Source organism: Symphalangus syndactylus, chromosome 24, assembly GCF_028878055.3.
Source record: "Symphalangus syndactylus isolate Jambi chromosome 24, NHGRI_mSymSyn1-v2.1_pri, whole genome shotgun sequence".
Classification (NCBI taxonomy): domain Eukaryota; kingdom Metazoa; phylum Chordata; class Mammalia; order Primates; family Hylobatidae; genus Symphalangus; species Symphalangus syndactylus.
The window spans coordinates 23,285,886-23,307,562 of NC_072446.2; the positions used below are offsets into that span (position 1 = coordinate 23,285,886).

At 46.5% G+C, this 21,677-nt stretch overlaps 1 protein-coding gene across 2 annotated transcripts in view; it reads left to right on the forward strand.

The window, feature by feature from the left end:
- The window catches only part of ZNFX1 (zinc finger NFX1-type containing 1), a 32,868-nt gene extending 12,500 nt beyond the window's left edge, over positions 1 to 20,368 (forward strand). For both annotated transcript variants that reach the window (XM_055265513.2, XM_055265514.2), the window contains exons 5-14: positions 627 to 775; positions 2,247 to 2,396; positions 5,445 to 5,559; positions 8,353 to 8,600; positions 10,025 to 10,164; positions 11,351 to 11,505; positions 12,198 to 12,343; positions 13,464 to 13,574; positions 14,665 to 14,760; positions 16,548 to 20,368. In XM_055265513.2, the coding sequence (XP_055121488.1) occupies positions 627 to 775; positions 2,247 to 2,396; positions 5,445 to 5,559; positions 8,353 to 8,600; positions 10,025 to 10,164; positions 11,351 to 11,505; positions 12,198 to 12,343; positions 13,464 to 13,574; positions 14,665 to 14,760; positions 16,548 to 18,992 (3,755 nt within the window). In that variant the 3' untranslated portion in view covers positions 18,993 to 20,368. The remainder of the gene's footprint in view (positions 1 to 626; positions 776 to 2,246; positions 2,397 to 5,444; positions 5,560 to 8,352; positions 8,601 to 10,024; positions 10,165 to 11,350; positions 11,506 to 12,197; positions 12,344 to 13,463; positions 13,575 to 14,664; positions 14,761 to 16,547) is intronic.
- Positions 20,369 to 21,677: the final 1,309 nt, after the last annotated feature.

A 21,677-nucleotide genomic window follows, 5' to 3' on the forward strand; every position in this document is an offset into this window, starting at 1 on the left:
ATCCCTACCCCACCCAGACTAGGTAATGTCCCCTGCTACGAGTACTCACTACATTTATTGCTGTCATATTATTTAATGAGTAACCTCCTGCCAGAGACAAAGAAATGATAACAAATCAGAAACTGGGCCTATGTTTCTACTGCTATATCTTCGGAACTTGGCACATGCCTAAAACATATGAGCAATCAGTAAATCTGCAGAGTGAAAAATATGTAACATCTCCTAGGTGCTTGCTTTGTGCTGGGCCCTAGCTAGGAGCTTTAAAGATTTTCTTTCATTTATCCAGACTGTAGCCCTATATGGGAGATATTGCCATCTCTAAATCACAGACAGAGAAACTGAGACTCAAGTCACTTGCCCCAGGTTACACAGCAATAAGTGGTAGAGCTAAGAGTGGGATCCCTAGTTGTCTGATTCCAGAACCTGTACTCTTTAAATGCTACACTTTACTGCTCTGCAGGTCACATCTTCTCGGGGACCTTCTCACTCATTAATGGGGTAAATTTCCTTTAAGCAGAAGTTTATTCTCTTAAGGGACCAGACTATCCCAAATACACACAGCTCTCACCTGAGAGAACCTAGCATAAGCTCCTCTCAACCCTACCGTGCTCCACTTTGCTCCACAGGCATCTACAATTGTCAGAAGACCAGCATTGTGCGGGTGGGTGGAAGGAGCAACAGTGAAATCCTGAAGCAGTTCACCCTAAGGGAGCTGAGGAACAAGCGGGAATTCCGCCGCAACCTCCCCATGCACCTCCGAAGGGCCTACATGAGTGTAAGTCCCAGCTCTGAAATATCTGAGGTAGTTCAAGAGGGACCTAAACAAGATAGCCATGGCTTTCTGGGTAGGCAGCCCGGGGTAGATGTGGAGGCTCCTCAAAGCTCTGGAGGACCCAGGTTCCTTTCAGCATTCTATTCTGCTAATCCCTTGGTATGACCTTTGCCTTCACAGTTCAAGATGGAGAAAAGACAAGGAAACACTGCCCATCCCCACCCTACCTTAAGGCTCCTTCCCCCATACCACCCACAGCACCTCTATGTAGAGCCAACTGACCAGGGAAATGGCATCTTTTAGCTGGGCAGCAATGTGCCCAATCCAAAATCTGAGTTCTTATTACTAAGGAAAAGAGAGAGAACAGATATTGTGAGGCTTGAAGTCTCTGCCACAGTATTCTTGGCCTGTTTGTTTTTCTCTTGCGTAGGTTGAGCATCTCAAATCAGAAAATCCAAAATCCAAAACTTTCTGAGTGCCAACCTTATTTCTTTCTTTTTTTTTTTTTTTTTTTTTTTGAGACAGGGTCTCGCTCAGTCGCCCAGGCTGGAGTGCAGTGGCACAATCTCGGCTCACTGCAACCTCCACCTCCTGGGTTCAAGTGATTCTCTTGCCTCAGCCTCCTGAATAGCTGGGATTACAGGTGCCCGCCATCACACCTGGCTAATTTTTGTATTTTTAGTAGAGACAAGATTTCACCATGTTGGCCAGGCTGGTCTCGATCTCTTGACCTCATGGTCCACCCGCCTCGGCCTCCCAAAGTACTGGGATTACAGGTGTGAGCCACCACGCCCTGCCCAACATTATTTCACATTTTGGATTTCCAGATTTGGGATGCTCAACCAGTAAGTATAAACGCAAATATTCCAAAATCTGAAACACTTCTAGTCCCAAGCATTTTGGATAAGGGATATTCAACCTGCATTACTTGTTTTCTTTTCTTACTGATTGGTAGGAGTCTTTTCGACATTTTGAATTTTTTTTTTTTTTTTTTTTTTTTTTTTTTTAGGGACAGAGTCTCACTCTGTCACCTAGGCTGGAGTGCAGTGGCACCATCTCGGCTCACTGCAACCTCTGCCTCCCAGGTTCAAGCAATTCTTGTGCCTCAGCCTCCCAAGTAACTGGGATTACAGGTGCTCACCACCATGCCTGGCTAATTTTTGCATTTTCAGTAGAGACAGTGTTTCGCCATGTTGGCCAGGCTGGTCTTGAACTCCAGACCTCAAATGATCTACCTGCCTTCGCCTCCCAAAGTGCTGGTATTACAGGCATGAGCCACCACACCCAGCTGATACTAGTTCTTTGGTTTCAAAACCACAATAATGTGCCTTGGGAAATTGGTTTGTTGACTAGTCTATTTATTTATTCTCCCTCCTTACTGTTCCAGTCTTAGCTTTGTTTTCCCTCAAGGTGAGGACTGAGTTTGGGGAATGATGATATTTCCTCATCATTTCTGTCCCTCTGTTCTTGGCAGATCATGACACAGATGAAGGACTCAGAGCAAGAGCTTCATGAAGGAGCCAAGACCCTGGAGTGCACCATGCGTGGTGTCCTACGGGAACAGTACCTGCAGAAGTACATCTCACCCCAGCACTGGGAAAGTCTGATGAATGGACCAGTGCAGGTAGGGGTTATCCTGGGGGACACAAATATGTCTCTGGCCTCAGTACTTTGAGGTAGCCTCCAGGAGAAGCATCAGTCCAAAACTTCAGCTGTTTGATAATCTGATGCTGCCACAATGTGCAAAGTTCCCTTTTGTGATGAGAGGCAGCTGAATATGCTGGTCAGGAACAAAACTCTGGAACCAGCCTGCTGGGTTTTAGTCTGGGCTTGGCTCTGGACAAGTTACTTAATTTTCTGTGGCTGTTTCCTCTTTTATAAAATAGGGATAATAATAAGCATTAAGTTGAACCATATGAAATTGCCAATATCTATAATATTGATTTGCAAAAAAGGCAATTTCTTACAGATCTTTGTTCTTACAGGATTGTTATTTAGATGAGCAAGGTAGTATTTGTAAACTTATTAATTTAGTAACTACTATAAGTGTTTGTTAAATGAAATGAACAAAATCATAACCAGAGGCAAACTAGCACAGAGAACTTAGGAGTTGATAGATGTAGTCATGCAGACTGACTATGTGACTTGGGTTCGTGTGATCCTCAGTGATCAAACATGGATAATAATAATGCCTGCCTTCAAAAGATACTGTAAGAAATAACTGAGACGGCCGGGCGCGGTGGCTCATGCTTGTAATCCCAGCACTTTGGGAGGCCGAGGCGGGCGGATCACGAAGTCAGGAGATCGAGACCACGGTGAAACCCCGTCTCTACTAAAAATACAAAAAAATTAGCCGGGCGTGGTGGCGGGCGCCTGTAGTCCCAGCTACTCGGAGAGGTCGAGGCAGGAGAATGGCGTGAACCCGGGAGGCGGAGCTTGCAGTGAGCCGAGATTGCGCCACTGCACTCCAGCCTGGGCGACAGAGCGAGACTCCGTCTCAAAAAAAAAAAAAAAAAGAAATAACTGAGACAGTCTCTGTAAAGTGGCGGGCTAGGAACCCAGTGAAATGGTAGCTTTATTATCATTAGATTGCTGATTTACAAGATTACAAACCAAAAGCTTACAGAGGTCATTCAGGTCTTACAAATAAGTGAAGCAATCTAGATTTGAAATATTAAGAAGCGGAGAGGACTGTGGCAAACTGGAACAGATGTGGTAGCAACCCAGCTCCAGCCATTTGTTGCCATTCAGTAATAAAGAGTCATTGCTGCCATAGCTCCTGATTTTGTCAAAATAGGCTGGAAAATTTTTTAAATTCCTTTTTTTTTTTTCTTTTTTTTTTGAGACAGAGTTCTCACTCTCTCATCCCAGGCTGGAGTGCAATGGCACGATCTTGGCTCACTACAACCTCCACCTTCCAGGTTTAAGTGATTCTCCTGCCTTGGCCTCTTGAATAGCTAGGATTACAGGCACCTGCCATCATGCCTGGCTAATTTTTTTTTTTTTTTTTTTTTGAGACGGAGTCCTGCTCTGTCCCCCAGGCTGGAGTGCCTTGGCGCGATCTCGGCTCTGCAAGCTCCGCCTCCCGGGTTCACGCCATTCTCCTGCCTCAGCCTCCCAAGTAGCTGGGACTACAGGCACCCGCCAACACGCCCGGCTAATTTTTTGTATTTTTGGTAGAGACAGGGTTTCACCGTTAGCCAGGATGGTCTCGATCTCCTGACCTCGTGATCTGCCCACCTCGGCCTCCCAAAGTGCTGGGATTACAGGCTTGAGCCACCGCACCCGGCCATGCCTGGCTAATTTTTGTAGAGACAGGGTTTCACCACGTTGGCCAGGCTGGTCTTGAACTCCTGACCTCAGGTGACCCTCCCACCTCGGCCTTCCAAAGTGCTGGGATTATAGGCATGAGCCACCATGCCCAGCCCTTTGATTTTTAAAATTCTATACAAGTCATGTTAAATGTTCCAGTTGCCCAAGGAGATGCCAGTTTGCAGCTTCTGAACTTTTTTTTTGACAATATAATGTTTCTTTTTAAATTTTTTTTTAACTTTTATTTTAAGTTCAGGGGTACATGTGCAGGTTTGTTACGTAGGTAAACTTGTGTCATGGCGGTTTGCTGTACATCACCTAGATATTAAGCCTAGTACTCATCAGTTATTTTTCCTGCTCCTCTCCCTCCTCCTACCGTCCACCCTTCGATAGGCCCCAGTGTGTTGATCCCCTCTGTGTGACCATGTGTTCTCATCATTTAACTTATAAGTGAGAACATGCAGTATTTGGTTTTCTGTTCTTGTGTTAGTTTGCTAAAGATAATGCCCTCAAACTCCATTCATGTCCTCGCAAAGGACGTGATCTCATTCTTTTTTATGGCTGCATAGTATTCTATGGTGTATATGTACCACGTTTTCTTTATCCAGTCCTTCATTGATGTGCATTTAGGTTGATTAGATGTCTTTGCTGTGGTGAATAGTACAGCCTATAAACTTTAAGGGAATTACTTTTGATTCTTTTTTCTTTTGAGATAGGGTCTTGAGCCCAGGCTGGAGGGCAGTGGCATAATCATAGCTCACTGAGGCCTCGGCCTCCTGGGCTCAAGCAGTCTTCCCACCTCAGCCTCCTGAGTAACTGGGATTATATACGCATGCCATCACACCCAGCTTTTTTGAGACAGAGTCTTGCTTTGTCATCCAGGCCGCAGTGTAGTGGCACAATCTCCACTCACTGCAACCTCTGCCTCCCGGGTTCAAGCAGTTCTCCTGCCTCAACCTCCTGAGTAGCTGGGACTACAGGCATGCACCACTATGCCTGGCTAATTTTTGTATTTTTAATAGAGACAGTGTTTCACCATATTGGCCAGGCTGGTCTCGAACTCGTGACCTCAGGTGATCCGCCTGCCTCAGCCTCCCAAAGTGTTGGGATTACAGGTGCAAGCCACCACTCCCAGTCTTTTTTTTTTTTTTTTTTTGGTAAAGACATGGGGTCTCACCGTATTGCCCAGGCTGGTCTTAAATTTCTGGGCTCAGGCATTCTTCCTGCCTTGGCCTTCCAAACTGCTGGGATTACAGGCATGAGCTACCATGCCCCCATCTGCTTTTGATTCTTTGAGGAGACCCTGCCTTCACATTGGTTGTTATAGAATCCTCACAAATGATCATTCTTCCTTCCTTAGGATAGTGAATGGATTTGCTTCCAGCACTGGAAGCATTCCATGATGCTGGAGTGGCTAGGTCTTGGTGTCGGTTCTTTTACCCGAAGTGTTTCTCCAGCAGGACCTGAGAATACAGGTAAGAAGTGCATGTCTTCCTAGAATCAAATCTTGAGGTAGAATATAGTAAATACCAGAACAGTGAGACTTAAAAATAATTCCCAGAATAAATAAAGAGGTATGAGTCAATCAGAGAAAGACAAATAGCTTAATATAAGGAAAAGAGATAAAATAGTTTTTTTTTTTGAGATGGAGTTTCACTCTTGTTGCCCAGGCTGGAGTGCAGTGGCTCACTGCAACCTCCGCCTCCCAGGTTCAAGCGATTCTCCTCTCCTGCCTTAGCCTCCCAAGTAGCTGGGATTACAGGCATGTGCCACCACGCCTGGCTAATGAGATAAAAGACTTTTAACAGGCACATCACAAAATAGGAAATCTTATCGTTCAATAGATATATGAAAAGTGCTCATTAAAAACTAGAGGAATTAAAACCACAATGAGATAACTATTACTTACGCACCAGTTTGGCAACAATTAAAGTTTGATATAACCCCACGTTGATGAGAATTTGAAGCAATGGAAACTCTGATGCACTGCTGCTGGGGATATTTAAATTTACGTAACCACTTTATCATAGCAGAAAATCAGAAAACTCAAATGTTCATCAGCATTTCTTCAATGGATGGATCAATTAAGTCAACTCAGATAATGAAATACTGTACAACAGTGAAAAGGAATGAATCACAGCATATACAGTAACACACACGAATCTCAAAAACATGCTGAATGAAAAAGGCAAGTTAGCCGGGCATGGTGGCCCATGCCTGTAATCCCAGCACTTTGCGAGTGTAAGGCAGGAGGATCGTTTGAGCCCAGAAATTGGAGACCAGCCTGGGCAACATAATGAGACCCTGTCTTTACCAAAAAAAAAAAAAAAAAAAAAAATTAGCTGGGTGTGGTGGTGCGTGCCTATAGTCCCAGCTACTTAGGTGGCTGAGGCAAGAGGATGGCTTGAGCTCAGGAGGTTGAGGCTGCAGTGAGCCATGACTGCAATGCTGCACTACAGCCTGAGTGACAGACATGGTCTAAAAAAAAAAAAAAAAAAAAAGGCAAGTTATGGAAACATATATACTAGACAATGTGTTACTTGGATACAGTATAAATGTGGTAACATTATTATCTTTTAAAAAGGAAATGAGTAAAATTCAGGTTAGGAAGGCTAACAAAGGTCTTCAAAAAATTTGGCAGTTTTCTACTTAAATTGGGTGGAAGGTACTGGGTATTCATTTTATATATTTTTGTTATCCTTTATATTACATATTTACATTGTATGCCCTCCATTGTATATGTATTTGGTATAAGTAAAACCTTTATTTATTTATTTTGTATTTATTTATTTTATTTATTTATTTATTTATTTTTTTTTTTTTTTTTTTTTTTTTGAGACCAAGTCTCGCAGTCTCACTCTGTCCCCCAGGCCGCAGTGCAATGGCGTGATTTCGGCTCACCGCAACCTCGGCCTCCTAGGTTTGAGCAATTCTCCTGCCTCAGCCTCCCAAGTAGTTGGGATTACAGGCACACTCACCACGCCCAGCTTATTTTGTATTTTTAGTAAAGATGGGGTTTCCCCATGTTGGCCAGGCTGGTCTCGAGCTCCTGACCTCAGGTGATCTGCCCACCTCAGCCTCCCAGAGTGCTGGGATTACAGGCATGAGCCACCACGCCCAGCCTTATTTATTTATTTTTGAGATGGAGTCTCGCTCTGTTGCCCAGGCTGGAGCACAATGGCACAATCTCAGCTCACTGCAACTTCCACCTCCTGGGTCCAAGCGATTCTCCTGCCTCAGCCCCCCAAGTAGCTAGAAATACAGGCATGTGCCACCACACTTGGCTAATTTTTGTATCTTTAGTAAAGACGGGGTTTCACCATGTTGGCCAGGCTGGTCTCGAACTCCTGACGTCAGGTGATCCACCCACCTGACGTCTCCAAGAGTGCTGGGATACAGGCATAAGCCCCACGCACAGCGAAAACCGTTCTTTAAAAGGCATACATTCATATGATTTTTTAAAATGTAAAACGTGTAACAAAAAGTATATAAGGAGACCTAAGCCTTTCCTAACTCTCCTCTCATTCCTTCTAGTTTCTTTTCTCAAAAATAATCACATAGGGCTGGGTGCGGTGGCTCACGCCTGTAATCCCAACACTTTGGGAGGCTGAGGCAGGCAGATCACCTGAGGTCGGGAGTTCAAGACCAGCCTGACCAACATGGAGAAACCCTGTCTGTACTAAAAATACAAAATTAGTTGGGCATGGTGGTGCATGCCTGTAATCCCAACTACTTGGGAGGCTGAGGCAGGAGAATCGCTTGAACCCGGGAGGTGGAGGTTGTGGTGAGCCGAGATTGCGCCATTGCACTCCAGCCTGGGCAACAAGAACAAAACTCCGTCTCAAAAAAAAATCACATAAACCCTTGATAATGTCTTCATGCATCTGAGCTCTTGTAGGTGCCGTCTTCTGTCCCTTAGCTTCAAGAGTTTCCATCTCTGGCCAGGCACGGTGGCTCATGCCTGTAATCCCAGCACTTTGGGAAGCCGAGGCAGGCAGATCACAAGGTTAGGAGTTCGAGACCAGCCTGACCAACATGGTGAAACCCCATCTCTACTAAAAATACAAAATTAGCCAGGCGTGGTGGGGGTTGCCTGTAATCCCAGCTACTCAGGAGGCTGAGGCTGGAGAATCACTTGAACCCAGGAGGCAGAGGTTGCAGTGAGCCAAGATCGCACCACCGCACTCCACCCTGGGCAACAGAGCGAGACTCCGTCTCAAAAAAAAAAAAGAGTTTTCATCTCTGTCCTGCCTGTTTCTCTCTCTTAGCCCAGGCAGAAGGGAATGAGGAGGAAGAAGGGGAGGAGGAGAGTTCGCTGATAGAGATCGCAGAGGAAGCTGACCTGATTCAAGCAGACCGGGTAATTGAGGAAGAAGAGGTGGTGAGGCCCCAGCGGCGGAAGAAGGAAGAGAGTGGGGCAGACCAGGAGTTGGCTAAAATGCTTCTGGCCATGAGGCTAGACCATTGTGGCCCTGGGACAGCAGCTGGACAGGAGCAAGCCACAGGAGAGTGGCAGGTAAACTCACTTCCTTGGGTTGAAACAGGCCTGAGAGTGTTCTGACCACTTGTTTTCCCCCACTTCTGATACAGTATATTCACTTCACCATTACAATTAGCTAAGTACCCGTATTACAGCCTACCCCTGGTATGAGATGGGTGTAGTAATTCCCAAGGATATAAATATGACAGTTCTTCAGAGGGCCTCTGGCAAAAAATGCCAACTTATCTGACAGGAAGCAGGTAGCCAAGTGCTTCTGTAGAACTTGTGGAAGAATGTAGCACATATGAGTCAGGTTAAACACGGTCTCAGTACTTAATGCCTTCAGGAGTGTTGTCTTCTCTATTTCAAATGAGTTTGTGAACATGTACTAAGATTTTAGAGGATTAAAGTAAGCAATGAAGCGAGAATTCCAGGCTGGATGGAATATTCCTCCTTCATTCACCCTGGAATTTGACACTTCTCTTAAAGCTAGAATTGTATGAATGCCCAGGTGTCTTCATGTAGCCTTCCCTCTGCTCCTTTTGGTGGAGACTAGTAATCCTCACTGTTTACCATGCATAACTATGATGATCAAGGATTAGATACTCAAAATAGAATTTGTAAACCTTACCAATGATTTCAGAACTTTCAAGGGCAACTTTGGATGCAGTTTTCACCTGAGTGCTGGCTTTGCACCTGATCTCCTAGTTCAGTTCAGTATCACTATATGTGGTGAGCAGAGTCATGATCTCAATTCTTAGAAGCATGGAATCAGCATCTCTCCCAGGAGGCATCAGGAAAGGTTGATTTGTTTCGTTTTGAAGCAGCGGGAAGATGTTTATTTAGTGACATCTGTCTGACTTGCGAGAGAAGAGAGCACTTTCTCATAAACAGTGCTTTCCACCACTTGTTAAAGGTACTGTGTTGATACGATGGCAGTAGGACCGTTTTAGCAGGCACTGTGCCAACTCCTGTGTGAAGCACCAGTTGCTAGGCATTGGTTGTACAGCATTCAACAAGAAAGTACCACCCCCATGACTTTCATGGCATACATTTTAGGAACAAGAAACAGGCCATGGTCAAAGATGTTTAATGATAACTAGTGCTAGTACTACTATAAATGTTTTCCATGTATTTACTCCTGACAAGCCAACAATCCTATAAAGAGATACCATTATTATTCCCATTTTATAGAAGGTGATACTGAGGGACACAGAGGTTAGGTCATTTACCTTAGGTCCCACAGTAAGAGGTAGAGTAGGGCTTTGAAGCCAGGCAAACTGGCTCCAGAGTCCTTGTTTAGCCACTCTACAGTGGAAGAGCTGTTGGGAGAATGTAAGACATTTGACATTAATCAGGGATGCCAGCCCTTTTTCTTATGTGCTGTGGCCCCTGCCTTGGGCTTAAAACCAAGCCTGCCTCTGCTCAGACAGTACCCTGCCTAGTATTGATGTCTGCAGACCCAGCGCAACCAGAAAAAGAAAATGAAAAAAAGAGTGAAGGATGAGCTTCGCAAACTGAACACCATGACTGCAGCCGAGGCCAATGAGATCGAGGATGTTTGGCAGCTGGACCTCAGTTCTCGCTGGCAGCTTTATAGGTACTGTGTTCCACATCCAGCCAACCCATGTAATTTCCCCAGGGAGTTCCTTTTCTGTTCCTGGAACATTCTTCACCTCCAAGACCTTCAGTGATGTTAACTAATTATTGATTGAGCACTACCACTGAGCTGAGTGATAGGGATACAGCCATGGGATAGAATAGACACTTTGCTCTACTTTCATGGAGCTTATGGAGTCTATCTAGGGTAACAAATTAATTATTACCTTCATGGAGCCTATGGAGTCTATCCAGGGTAACAAATTAATCACATAATTCCACAAATAAAAAGTTACAAGTGGGTATAAAAACTCAGAAAGAAAAGAACAGAGAGGTAACAGGCACAATGACTCACACCTGTAATCCCAGCACTTTGGGAGGCTGAGGCTAGAAGATCACTTGAGGCCCAGGGTTCAAGACCAGCCTGGGCAACATAGTGAGCCCTCATCTCTACAGGAAAAAAAAAAAAGAGTAGTAGAGGCCGGGCGCGGTGGCTCACGCCTTTAATCCCAGCACTTTGGGAGGCCGAGACAGGCGGATCACAAGGTCAGGAGATCAAGACCATCCTGGCTAACACAGTGAAACCCCGTCTCTACTAAAAACACAAAAAATTATCTGGGCATGGTGGCCAGCACCTATAATCCCAGCTACTCGGGAGGCTGAGGCAGGAGAATCGCTTGAACCCGGGAGGTGGAGGTTGTAGTGAGCCGAGATCACGCCACTGCACTCCAGCCTGGGTGACAGAGCGAGACTACATCTTAAAAAAAAAAAAAAAAAAAAAAAAAGAGTAGTAGAAAGCCGTTGGAAAGTTTTACAGCAATTAGTGACATCATCAGTTTTACTAATAAAATAAATACTCTATGGAGAATTAGAGGAGGGGAGGGAAATTAGGCAGGGATGCTGCAGCTGGGAGAATTTATGAGAAATTCTTCCCAAAGTTTTTAAAGTCTCTTATTTTCTTCCCATAGTTAACCTTTGTTCTTTATCTCACCCCTTTCCTTAGCTCCTGACCACTCTGCACATCTTTTTGTTGGGCATTTTGGATTCTTAGGTCCCCGAATGTATCTCTCTGTCACTATGCTCCAGGGGTCCAAGATTCACTTCATACACTGGACACACTGAATGGGGTTCTTCCACCTTCTCAAAGAGCATGTGGCTTTCTTTCCTTGGTTCTTCCCATTCTCCAGGCTCTGGCTACAGTTGTACCAGGCTGACACCCGCCGGAAGATCCTCAGCTATGAACGCCAGTACCGCACATCAGCAGAAAGAATGGCCGAGCTGAGACTCCAGGAAGACCTGCACATTCTTAAAGATGCCCAGGTTGTAGGAATGACAACCACAGGTAAGAAACTGTGGAGAAATTTACCTGTTGCATCTAAGTTCACTTCTGGTGCCACATTATCTAAGGACAGGTAAAGAGGAGCTTCTTTGGTAGGTTAGAGGAAAATACCATGAAAAGCTACTGAAAGCACCTATATTTTGAGAACTCTTGATGAAATTCACTCACTTTCGCCAGGCGCAGTGACTCACGCCTGTAATCCCAGCACTTTGGGAGGCCAAGGCAGGTGGATCACCTGAGGTCATAAGTTTGCAGTCAGCCTAGCCAACATGGTGAAATCTCGTCTGTACTAAAAATACAAAAATTAGCCAGGTGTAGTGGTGGGCGCCTATAATCCTAGCTACTTGGGAGGCTGGGGCACAAGAATCACTTGAACCTGGGAGGCAGAGGTTGCAGTGAGCCGAGATCGCACCACTGCACTCCAGCCTGGGTGACAGAGTAAAACTTTGTCTCAAAGAAAAAAAAAAAAAAGAAAGAAAGAAAAGAAATTCACTCACTTTCTCCTGCTGGGTTTGAAAATCCAACAGTGACCAACACGGCTTTAATGTTCTGGAGACCACCCAGAACACTGTAACGACTAGTTGTCGCTGATCCAGGTTCAGGGAAGATACAGAAGTGGATTCCCAGAGGCCCAGTGGCCCTGTGGATCCTGTGCCTCAGCTCAGAGGAGCCTTTCTTTACTTTCCTCACTTGAGGTGCTGCCAAATACCGCCAGATCCTACAGAAGGTGGAGCCAAGGATTGTCATAGTGGAAGAAGCTGCGGAAGTCCTTGAGGCCCATACCATTGCCACATTGAGCAAAGCTTGCCAGCACCTCATTCTGATTGGGGACCACCAGCAGGTAAAACAGGAGCCCCCCAGAAGATGAGCTGGCCCTCTGTGGGGGTGAGATCATAAAGGAAGACCCTGGCCTCTGCTTCAACAGTCCTCAAGCTTATTAGTAGCTTTTTGTGATTCCTCTTGCCTTCACCTCCCACATTCAGTCTAAGAGCAGGTGCTATTAGATTCGAGGTATATTTTAGTGGCAACATCATTTATTTCATCCATTCCCTCTGCTATTTACCTAGTCCACCGTGGCCTCTTGTATGGACTGTATTATAATAGCATGCTCCTCGGTGTCCCTGTTTCCATTTTTGCTACCCTCTAATGCACTCTACATAAAGGAGCCACAGTAAATTTAAAAAAAAAAGGTAGATAATGTCACTTTCCAGCTGAAAACCCTCCAGTGGTTTCCCATTGCACTTGCATAAATATCAAGCTTCTTTTTTTTTTTTTGAGACAGAGTCTCGCTCTGTCGCCCAGGCTGGAGTGCAGTGGCGCAATCTCGGCTCACTGCAAGCTCCGCCTCCCGGGTTCACGCCATTCTCCTGCCTCAGCCTCTCCGAGTAGCTGGGACTACAGGCGCCCGCCACCACGCCTGGCTAATTTTCTGTATTTTTAGTAGAGACGGGGTCTCACCGTGGTCTCGATCTCCTGACCTCGTGATCCGCCCGCCTCGGCCTCCCAAAGTGCTGGGATTACAAGCGTGAGCCACCGCGCCCGGCCAATATCAAGCTTCTTAAAGTGGCCCACAAAGTCTTATGTGATCAGGTTTCAGCTTATTTCTCTGACTTCATCCCATTTGCTCATGGTGTCCCACTGTGTCCTTTCTGCTCCCCATTATGGATCTTGCTTTCAAATGACTGAAGAACTGGCAACCTCTGCCATGCTAGTGTCTACTCAGATGTCACTGTTCAGAGGCCTAGCTAGAAAAAACCCACCATGGGGCACTCTGTCATATCACCTTTAGTTCTACTAATCCTTAACCCTTGTCATTATTAATCCTTAAACTGTACGTAGAATAGTGCCTGGCACATAGTCAGCACTTGAAAAACATTTGATGGTTGGTTGGATGGATGGAAGTATGGATGGTTAAATGACTTTTATCAGTAGATAATCCTCTGCCATGTTTCTCTTCTCAGCTGCGCCCCAGTGCCAACGTGTATGATCTGGCCAAGAACTTCAACCTTGAGGTGTCCCTTTTTGAACGGCTAGTGAAAGTAAACCTTCCCTTTGTCCGTCTGAATTACCAGGTGAGAAGCTGGGCCTCTGTTATTACCAAATGACCAGGAGAAAGCTCCTGGGAAGCTGCCAGTTGCCAGCAAAAGAGGTCTTATATAAATAAAAATAATTTAATACTGAAATGACTCTGTCAGCCTTACATTTTCTGTTTTAAAACACCACAAGATCACCATGTTGAGTTTTTGTTGGATAAAGGAGCTGTTTATGTTATGCCTTCTCATTATTTTTTCAAATGATAATCTCTCTCTCTCTAGATTTTCTTTCCTTTCTTTTTTTAAAGAAAAATAGAGGCCAGGTGCGGTGGCTTACGCTGTAATCCCAGCACTTTGGGAGGCCAAGGCGGGCAGATCACCTGAGGTCAGGAGTTCAAGAGCAGTCTGGCCAACATGGTGAAACCCCATCTCTACTAAAAATACAAAAATTAGCCGGGCATGGTGGTGGGCGCCTGTAATCCCAGCTACTCAAGAGGCTGAGGCAGGAGAATCGCTTGAACCTGGGAGGCAGAGGTTGCAGTGAGCCGAGATCATGCCACTGTACTCCAGCCTGGCAATAGAGCTAGATTCCGTCTCAGAAAAAAAGAAAAGAAAAATAGAGGCCGGGTGTGGTGGTCACACCTGTAATCCTAGCACTTTGGGAGGCCAAGGCGGGCAGATCATCTGAGTTCAGGAGTTTGTGACCAGCCTCGCCAACATGGCGAAACACTGTCTCTGCTAAAAATACAAAAAATTAGCCAGGCGTGGTGCCTCATGCCTGTAGTCCCAGCTACTTTTGGAAGGCTGAGGCAGGAGAATCACTAGAACCTGGGAGGCAGAGGTTGCAATGAGCTGAGATTGTGCCACTGCACCCCAGCCTTGGTGACATGTCTCAAAAAAAAAAAAAAGAAAGAAAAATAGAGACGAGGGCTCACTGTGTTGCCAGGCTGGTCTCGAATTCCTGAGCTGAAGTGATCCTCCTGCCTTGGCCTCCCAAAGTGATGGGATTACAGATATGAGCCATCACAACTGGCCCTCCCTAAATTTTCTAACAGCAACCTTATCTTTAAAGAATTTTGTCTGTGTGTGCTCTGCCCATGTTTCTAATGACATGCATGTGTTTTTTCAGCACCGTATGTGCCCTGAAATTGCCCGCCTTTTGACCCCCCACATTTACCAGGATCTGGAGAATCATCCATCCGTTCTTAAGTATGAGAAGATTAAGGTGAGTCTGTCTTACCCGATCTTTCTTGGATGGTGTCAGCAACCTAAAAAGGCTATAATTTCCTCAAGATGAAAAGGCTTTTCAGCGGCCAGGCGCGGTGGCTCACACCTATAATCCCAGCATTTTGGGAAGCTGAGGTGGGCAGATCACTTGAGGTCAGAGTTCGAGACCAGCCTAACTAACATGGTGAAACCCTGTCTCTACTAAATACAAAAATTAGCTGAGCATGGTGGCAAGCACCTGTAATCCCAGCTACTCAAAAGGCTGAGGCAGGAGAATTGCTTGAACCCAGGAGGTGGATGGAGGTTGCAGTGAGCTGAGATCGTGCCATGCTACTGCACTCCAGGCTGGGCAGCGGAGAGAGACTCCCTCTCAAAAAAAAAAAAAAGCCTTTCAGAAGGGAGTAGAGCCAGCTTTTTAAAAGCTGGTTACTGGGAGGAAATTGAAATACAGACCACGGTTTTTTAATCCCAACTCTGCCTGTTAGTAGCCATGTAACCTTAAGCAAGTTATATAAGAATTCTGGCCAGGGGTGGCTCACGCCTGTAATCCCAGAACTTTGTGAGGCCGAGGCAGGCGAATCACAAGGTCAAGAGATCGAGACCAAAAAAAAAAAAAAAAAAAAAAAAGAGATCGAGACCATCCTGGCCAACATGGTGAAACCCTGTCTCTACTAAAAATACAAAAATTAGCTAGGTGTGGTGGCGTGTGCCTGGCTGGGTGTGATGGCTCATGCCTATAATCCCAGCACTTTGGGAGGCCAAGATGGGTGGATCACCTGAGGTCAGGAGTCTGAGACTAGCCTGGCCAACATGGTGAAACCCCGTCTCTACTAAAATTACAAAAATTAATTGGGCATGGTGGTGGGCGCCTGTAATCCCAGCTACTTGGGAGGCTGAGGCAAGAGGATCGCTTGAACCTGGGAGGTGGAGGTTGCAGTGAGCCAAGACCGTGCCACTGTACTTCAGCCTATGCAACAAGAGTGAAACTCCGTCTCAAAAAAAAAAAAAAAAATTGTCAGCTGAGGCCAAGAGTTCAAAACCAGGCTGGGGAACATAGCAAGACTGTCTCTTTTTTAAAAATAAATAAATAAATTCTGAGTATCGGGTTCTTCTGGACAATAAGAATAATGGCTCCTGCAATATCCCATTACTGTACGGAAGGAGGTAATGTATATAAAGCAGTCAGCACAGTGGAGTGCTCAGTAAGTTAGCTGCTCTGTCATCATCATCCTCATCCTCACAGCACTGCTTGTTCTCTCAGCTATAATGGTTGATTGTGGATGGCTGTTTTATTTTTTATTTTTTTTGAGATGGAGTCTCACTCTGTCACCCAGGCTGGAGTGCAGTGGCACGATCTCGGCTCACTGCAATCCTGGGTTCAAACTATTCTCCCGTCTCAGCCTCCTGAATAGCTGGGATTATAGGCACCCACTACCACGCCCAGCTAATTTTTGTATTTTTAGTAGAGACGGGGTTTCACCATGTGGGCCAGGCTGGTCTACAGGCGTGAGACACTGTACCTGGCCAGCTGTTTTAAATATTAATATCAAACAAGTATCTTGAAAACTGAAAGAGACATAATCTTTTATTTTCATAACTTGCTGTGGCCCCAAAACGAAGCATACAGTGACTAACTAAAGAACTAAAGATAGTGATGTTGAGGGGACAAAAACTTTCCAAGGTCTCTCTCTGGAGCAGAGTAAGTGGCCAGTGCATTGAAGAGAGGAAGAAAAAAACAAGTGCCATGAGTGAACCTTTTAACGTGTCACTTCTTTTCCCTGTCAGGGGGTGTCTTCCAACCTTTTCTTTGTAGAACACAACTTTCCTGAACAGGAAATCCAAGAGGGCAAAAGCCATCAGAACCAGCACGAGGCTCACTTTGTGGTAGAGCTATGCAAGTACTTCCTGTGCCAGGAATACCTGCCTTCCCAGATCACCATCCTCACTACCTATACTGGGCAGCTCTTCTGCCTGCGCAAACTGATGCCTGCCAAGACATTTGCTGGCGTCAGGGTCCATGTTGTGGACAAATACCAAGGGGAAGAGAATGACATCATCCTCCTCTCGCTAGTGCGGAGCAACCAAGAAGGCAAGGTGGGTTTTCTGCAGATATCCAACCGCATCTGTGTGGCCTTGTCCCGAGCCAAGAAGGGAATGTACTGCATCGGAAACATGCAGATGCTGGCCAAGGTGCCCCTGTGGAGCAAGATCATTCATACACTTCGAGAGAACAATCAAATAGGCCCCATGCTCCGGCTCTGCTGCCAGAACCACCCTGAAACCCACACCTTAGTATCCAAAGCTTCTGACTTCCAAAAAGTACCCGAAGGAGGCTGCAGCCTGCCCTGTGAGTTCCGCCTGGGCTGTGGGCATGTCTGCACCCGTGCCTGCCACCCTTATGACTCTTCACACAAGGAGTTCCAGTGCATGAAGCCATGCCAGAAGGTCATCTGTCAGGAAGGGCACCGGTGTCCCCTTGTTTGCTTCCAGGAGTGTCAGCCTTGTCAGGTGAAGGTGCCCAAAACCATTCCTCGGTGCGGCCATGAACAAATGGTCCCTTGTTCCGTGCCTGAGTCAGATTTCTGCTGCCAGGAGCCTTGCTCCAAGTCTCTGAGATGTGGACACAGATGCAGCCACCCATGTGGTGAGGACTGTGTGCAGTTGTGTTCAGAAATGGTCACCGTAAAACTCAAGTGTGGGCACAGTCAACAGGTAAAATGTGGTCATGTGGAAGGCCTCCTGTATGGTGGTCTGCTAGTCAAGTGTACCACAAAGTGTGGCACTATCTTGGACTGCGGGCATCCTTGCCCAGGCTCCTGCCACAGCTGCTTCGAAGGGCGTTTCCATGAACGCTGTCAGCAGCCCTGCAAGCGCCTGCTTATCTGCTCACACAAGTGCCAGGAACCATGCATTGGCGAGTGCCCACCCTGCCAGCGGACCTGTCAGAACCGCTGTGTCCACAGCCAGTGCAAGAAGAAATGTGGGGAGCTGTGTAGTCCCTGCGTGGAACCCTGTGTCTGGCGCTGCCAGCACTACCAGTGCACCAAACTCTGCTCTGAGCCCTGCAACCGACCCCCATGCTATGTGCCTTGTACTAAGCTGCTAGTTTGTGGCCACCCCTGCATTGGTCTCTGTGGGGAGCCGTGCCCCAAGAAATGCCGGATCTGCCACATGGATGAGGTCACCCAAATATTCTTTGGCTTTGAGGATGAGCCTGATGCCCGCTTTGTGCAGCTGGAAGACTGCAGCCACATCTTTGAGGTGCAAGCCCTAGACCGCTACATGAATGAACAGAAGGATGATGAAGTCGCCATCAGGTTGAAAGTCTGCCCTATCTGCCAGGTGCCCATCCGCAAAAACCTGAGGTATGGAACTAGCATAAAACAGCGGCTAGAAGAGATTGAAATCATCAAGGAAAAGATCCAGGGCTCAGCAGGGGAAATAGCAACCAGCCAGGAACGGCTTAAGGCCCTGCTGGAGAGGAAGAGCCTCCTCCACCAGCTGCTTCCTGAAGACTTCCTGATGTTAAAGGAGAAGCTGGCCCAGAAAAATCTGTCAGTGAAGGACCTGGGTCTGGTTGAGAATTACATCAGCTTCTATGACCACCTGGCCAGCCTGTGGGATTCCCTAAAAAAGATGCATGTCTTAGAACAGAAAAGAGTGAGGACTCGACTAGACCAGGTCCATGAGTGGCTGGCCAAGAAGCGCTTGAGCTTCACTAGCCAGGAACTAAGTGACCTCCGAAGTGAAATCCAGAGGCTCACGTACCTGGTGAACCTTCTGACCCGCTACAAGATAGCAGAGAAGAAGGTGAAAGATAGCATAGCAGTAGAGGTCTATAGTGTCCAGAATATCCTCGAGAAAACATGTAAGTTCACCCAAGAGGATGAACAACTTGTGCAGGAAAAGATGGAAGCTCTGAAAGCCACCCTTCCCTGCTCTGGCCTGGGCATCTCAGAGGAAGAGCGAGTGCAGATTGTCAGTGCCATAGGTTATCCTCGTGGTCACTGGTTCAAGTGTCGCAATGGCCATATCTATGTGATTGGCGATTGTGGGGGAGCCATGGAGAGGGGCACATGTCCTGACTGTAAGGAAGTGATTGGTGGCACAAATCATACTCTGGAAAGAAGCAACCAGCTTGCTTCTGAAATGGATGGAGCCCAGCACGCTGCCTGGTCTGACACAGCTAACAACCTGATGAACTTTGAGGAGATCCAGGGGATGATGTAGGAAGATGGTACACCACTGCCTTTTGCCCTCGCCACTGAATGACTGGGGCCAGCTCCCTAATGAAGGAACTGAAGTTTGTTTTTTATTATCATCCTTTTGGGCTGGGTGCAGTGGCTTACGCCTGTAATCCCAGCACTTTGGGAGGCCGAGGCAGGCGGATCACGAGGTCAGGAGTTCGAGACCAGCCTGACCAACATGGTGAAACCCCGTCTCTACTAAAAATACAAAAATTAGCTGGGCGTTGTGGCGGGCGCCTGTAATCCCAGCTACTTGGGAGGCTGAGGCAGAAGAATCGCTTGAACCCGGGAGGCGGAGGTTACAGTGAGCTGAGATCATGCCATTGCACTCCAGTCTGGGTGACAGGAGCAAGACTCTGTCTCAAAAAAAAAAAAAAATCATTCTTTTTAGTCTTAGCACCTATTTAAGGATCCACTTTTAGGGCTCACCCACATTTGTTTCTAGATTTACCCCTGCGCTAGAGTAAGCACTTTATCTCCAGAACTGAGAGCAAAGTTAACAAATCTCACCCTTCTCTCCTGCAAATTAGTGGACAGACTCCCTGGAACATGTTTGGGGCTTCCAACTAGGGCCACCTAGTGGTATCTCTGGGTCTTTACTTGGTCAAATGTTTATTCTACATTGTTCCCCAGGAACAGAGTATGAGCTCATTGATGGAGACCGATTCTAATTGCCAGGCCCTAATTTGTAGACTAACTCTCATTATAATAAACAGAGGCCCATAGTTGTTTATGAACTGCTTATCCCTTAAAGGAGCACAAGAACCCCTCCTGCCCTCCTTGGGCACCCTGCCTCCAGGAGATGGAGGCATGTGATAAGACAAAGACTGCACCAACTCACCCTGACACAGTTACATAGTCACTGAGGGTGGGGAAGATGGGAAAGCCCACATGCTGCATAAGATGGGCCTTATGCAGCAGGCCCAGGCCGTCATTAAGGAGTGACCCCTTTCCTGTAACCTGCACTTTGGGATGGTAGAAGTTTCTTTACCTGCTGTCTGACAGGTTTGGTGGCACTGCTGGTTACCCCTGGGCCCTGAATGGAGCTAAAATCACATTTGGTACCAGCAGCACCTATCCCAAGTGTGATCCTTCATCCCAACACTCCCTCTTGGAGCTTTTACCTGGGTAGGGCTAGCATGCCAGCAACTTCTGCAGGCTTCAAACCCAGGCCAGAAGCCAGACCCAGGCCTGCTGCCTGCATCTGCATTCCCTCCTTCCAGTGTTCCTTAGAACAGACATTTAGGTATCTCAGGTCCTTTCTAAGTGTCCCTTTCCTATGTATGCATTTCCTTTTTTTGTCTTTACTATGCACTTTAGCTTATAAAGCCAATTAAAAACGATGATTGAGAAAATCAACGGTCCACGCGTATCCTCAATTTTCAGAAGCAACTCAGACAGCCAAAGACAGTGAAGACGGGGACAGGGAAGGCACTGTCTATAATGAGGCTGTGATTTTGTTTTTGTGATACAGGATTTTTATTTAGCTGGTGAATGAATCACTTTTGCCCATGGTAAAAAGAACATTTTTTCAGCCTGTACAAAAGGGTATACTTGAAGTTTCTTTCTCCAGAGGCAAACTCTGTTCACTTCCTGAGTCCTCCCAGAGAGAACTTATGCACATGCAATACATATCCCTTAGGCCAGGCATGGTGGCTCACATCTGTAATCCCAGCACTTTGGGAGGCCACATTGGGCAGATGGCCTGAGACCAGGAGTTCAAGACCAGCCTGGGCAACAGGGAGAAACCATCTCCACAGAAAAAAAAATACAAAAATAAGCCAGGTGTGTTTGCACCTGTAGTCCTAGCTACTCCAAAGGCTGAGGTAGGAGGATCACCTGAGCCTGGGGAGTTCGAGGTTGCAGTGAGCAGTGAAGCCACTGCACTCCAGCCTGGGCAAGAGTGAGACCCTGCTTCAAAAAAAGGAAAAGTACACAGTTCTGCACTTGGCTTTTTTAGCCTAATAACCTACTTTATGTAAAATCCAGTAAGAACGTAGTCTGAACTGTACTCCATCACACAGTTGTGCCATCATTTTCTGAACTGGACCCTCTGTTGGTGACTTAGGTGCAGCCTGAATGAATAGCTTTGAACACACTCTTTAGTATCTAGGGTATGTGTTACTGGATAACTTATAATTTTTAAGCTGGGGTTAGGGTGGTAAATACTCCCTGAAATTATAACAAACTATACAGTTTTCCCAGGTGGGGCCCCACAGCTTTCATCTCATTCTGAGTCAGAAAAGGATGAGAACCGACGTTCTTACAGGATCGAAACTGGTTTTTGGCCAGGTAATGCCTGTAATCCCAGCACTTTGGGAGGCTGAGGTGGGTGGATCACCTGAGGTCAGGAGTTCAAGACCAGCCTGGCCAACATGGTGAAACCCTGTCTCTCCTAAAAATACAAAAATTAGCCAGGCATGGTAGTGGGTGCCTGTAATCACAGGTATTCGGGAGGCCGAGGCAGGAGACTCGCTTGAACCCAGGAGGTGGAGGTTGCAGTGAGCCAAGATTGTGTCATTGCACTGCAGCCTGGGGGACAAGAGACTCTGGTTTTTGCAGCAAGTAACTAATTTATGGTATCAAGGCTCCTTCTGTCCTTTTTGGGCTTCCATTTCTCTAGCAGCATTTCCACAGTACAGCAACAAGAGGTAAGGTGTGGGTTCAA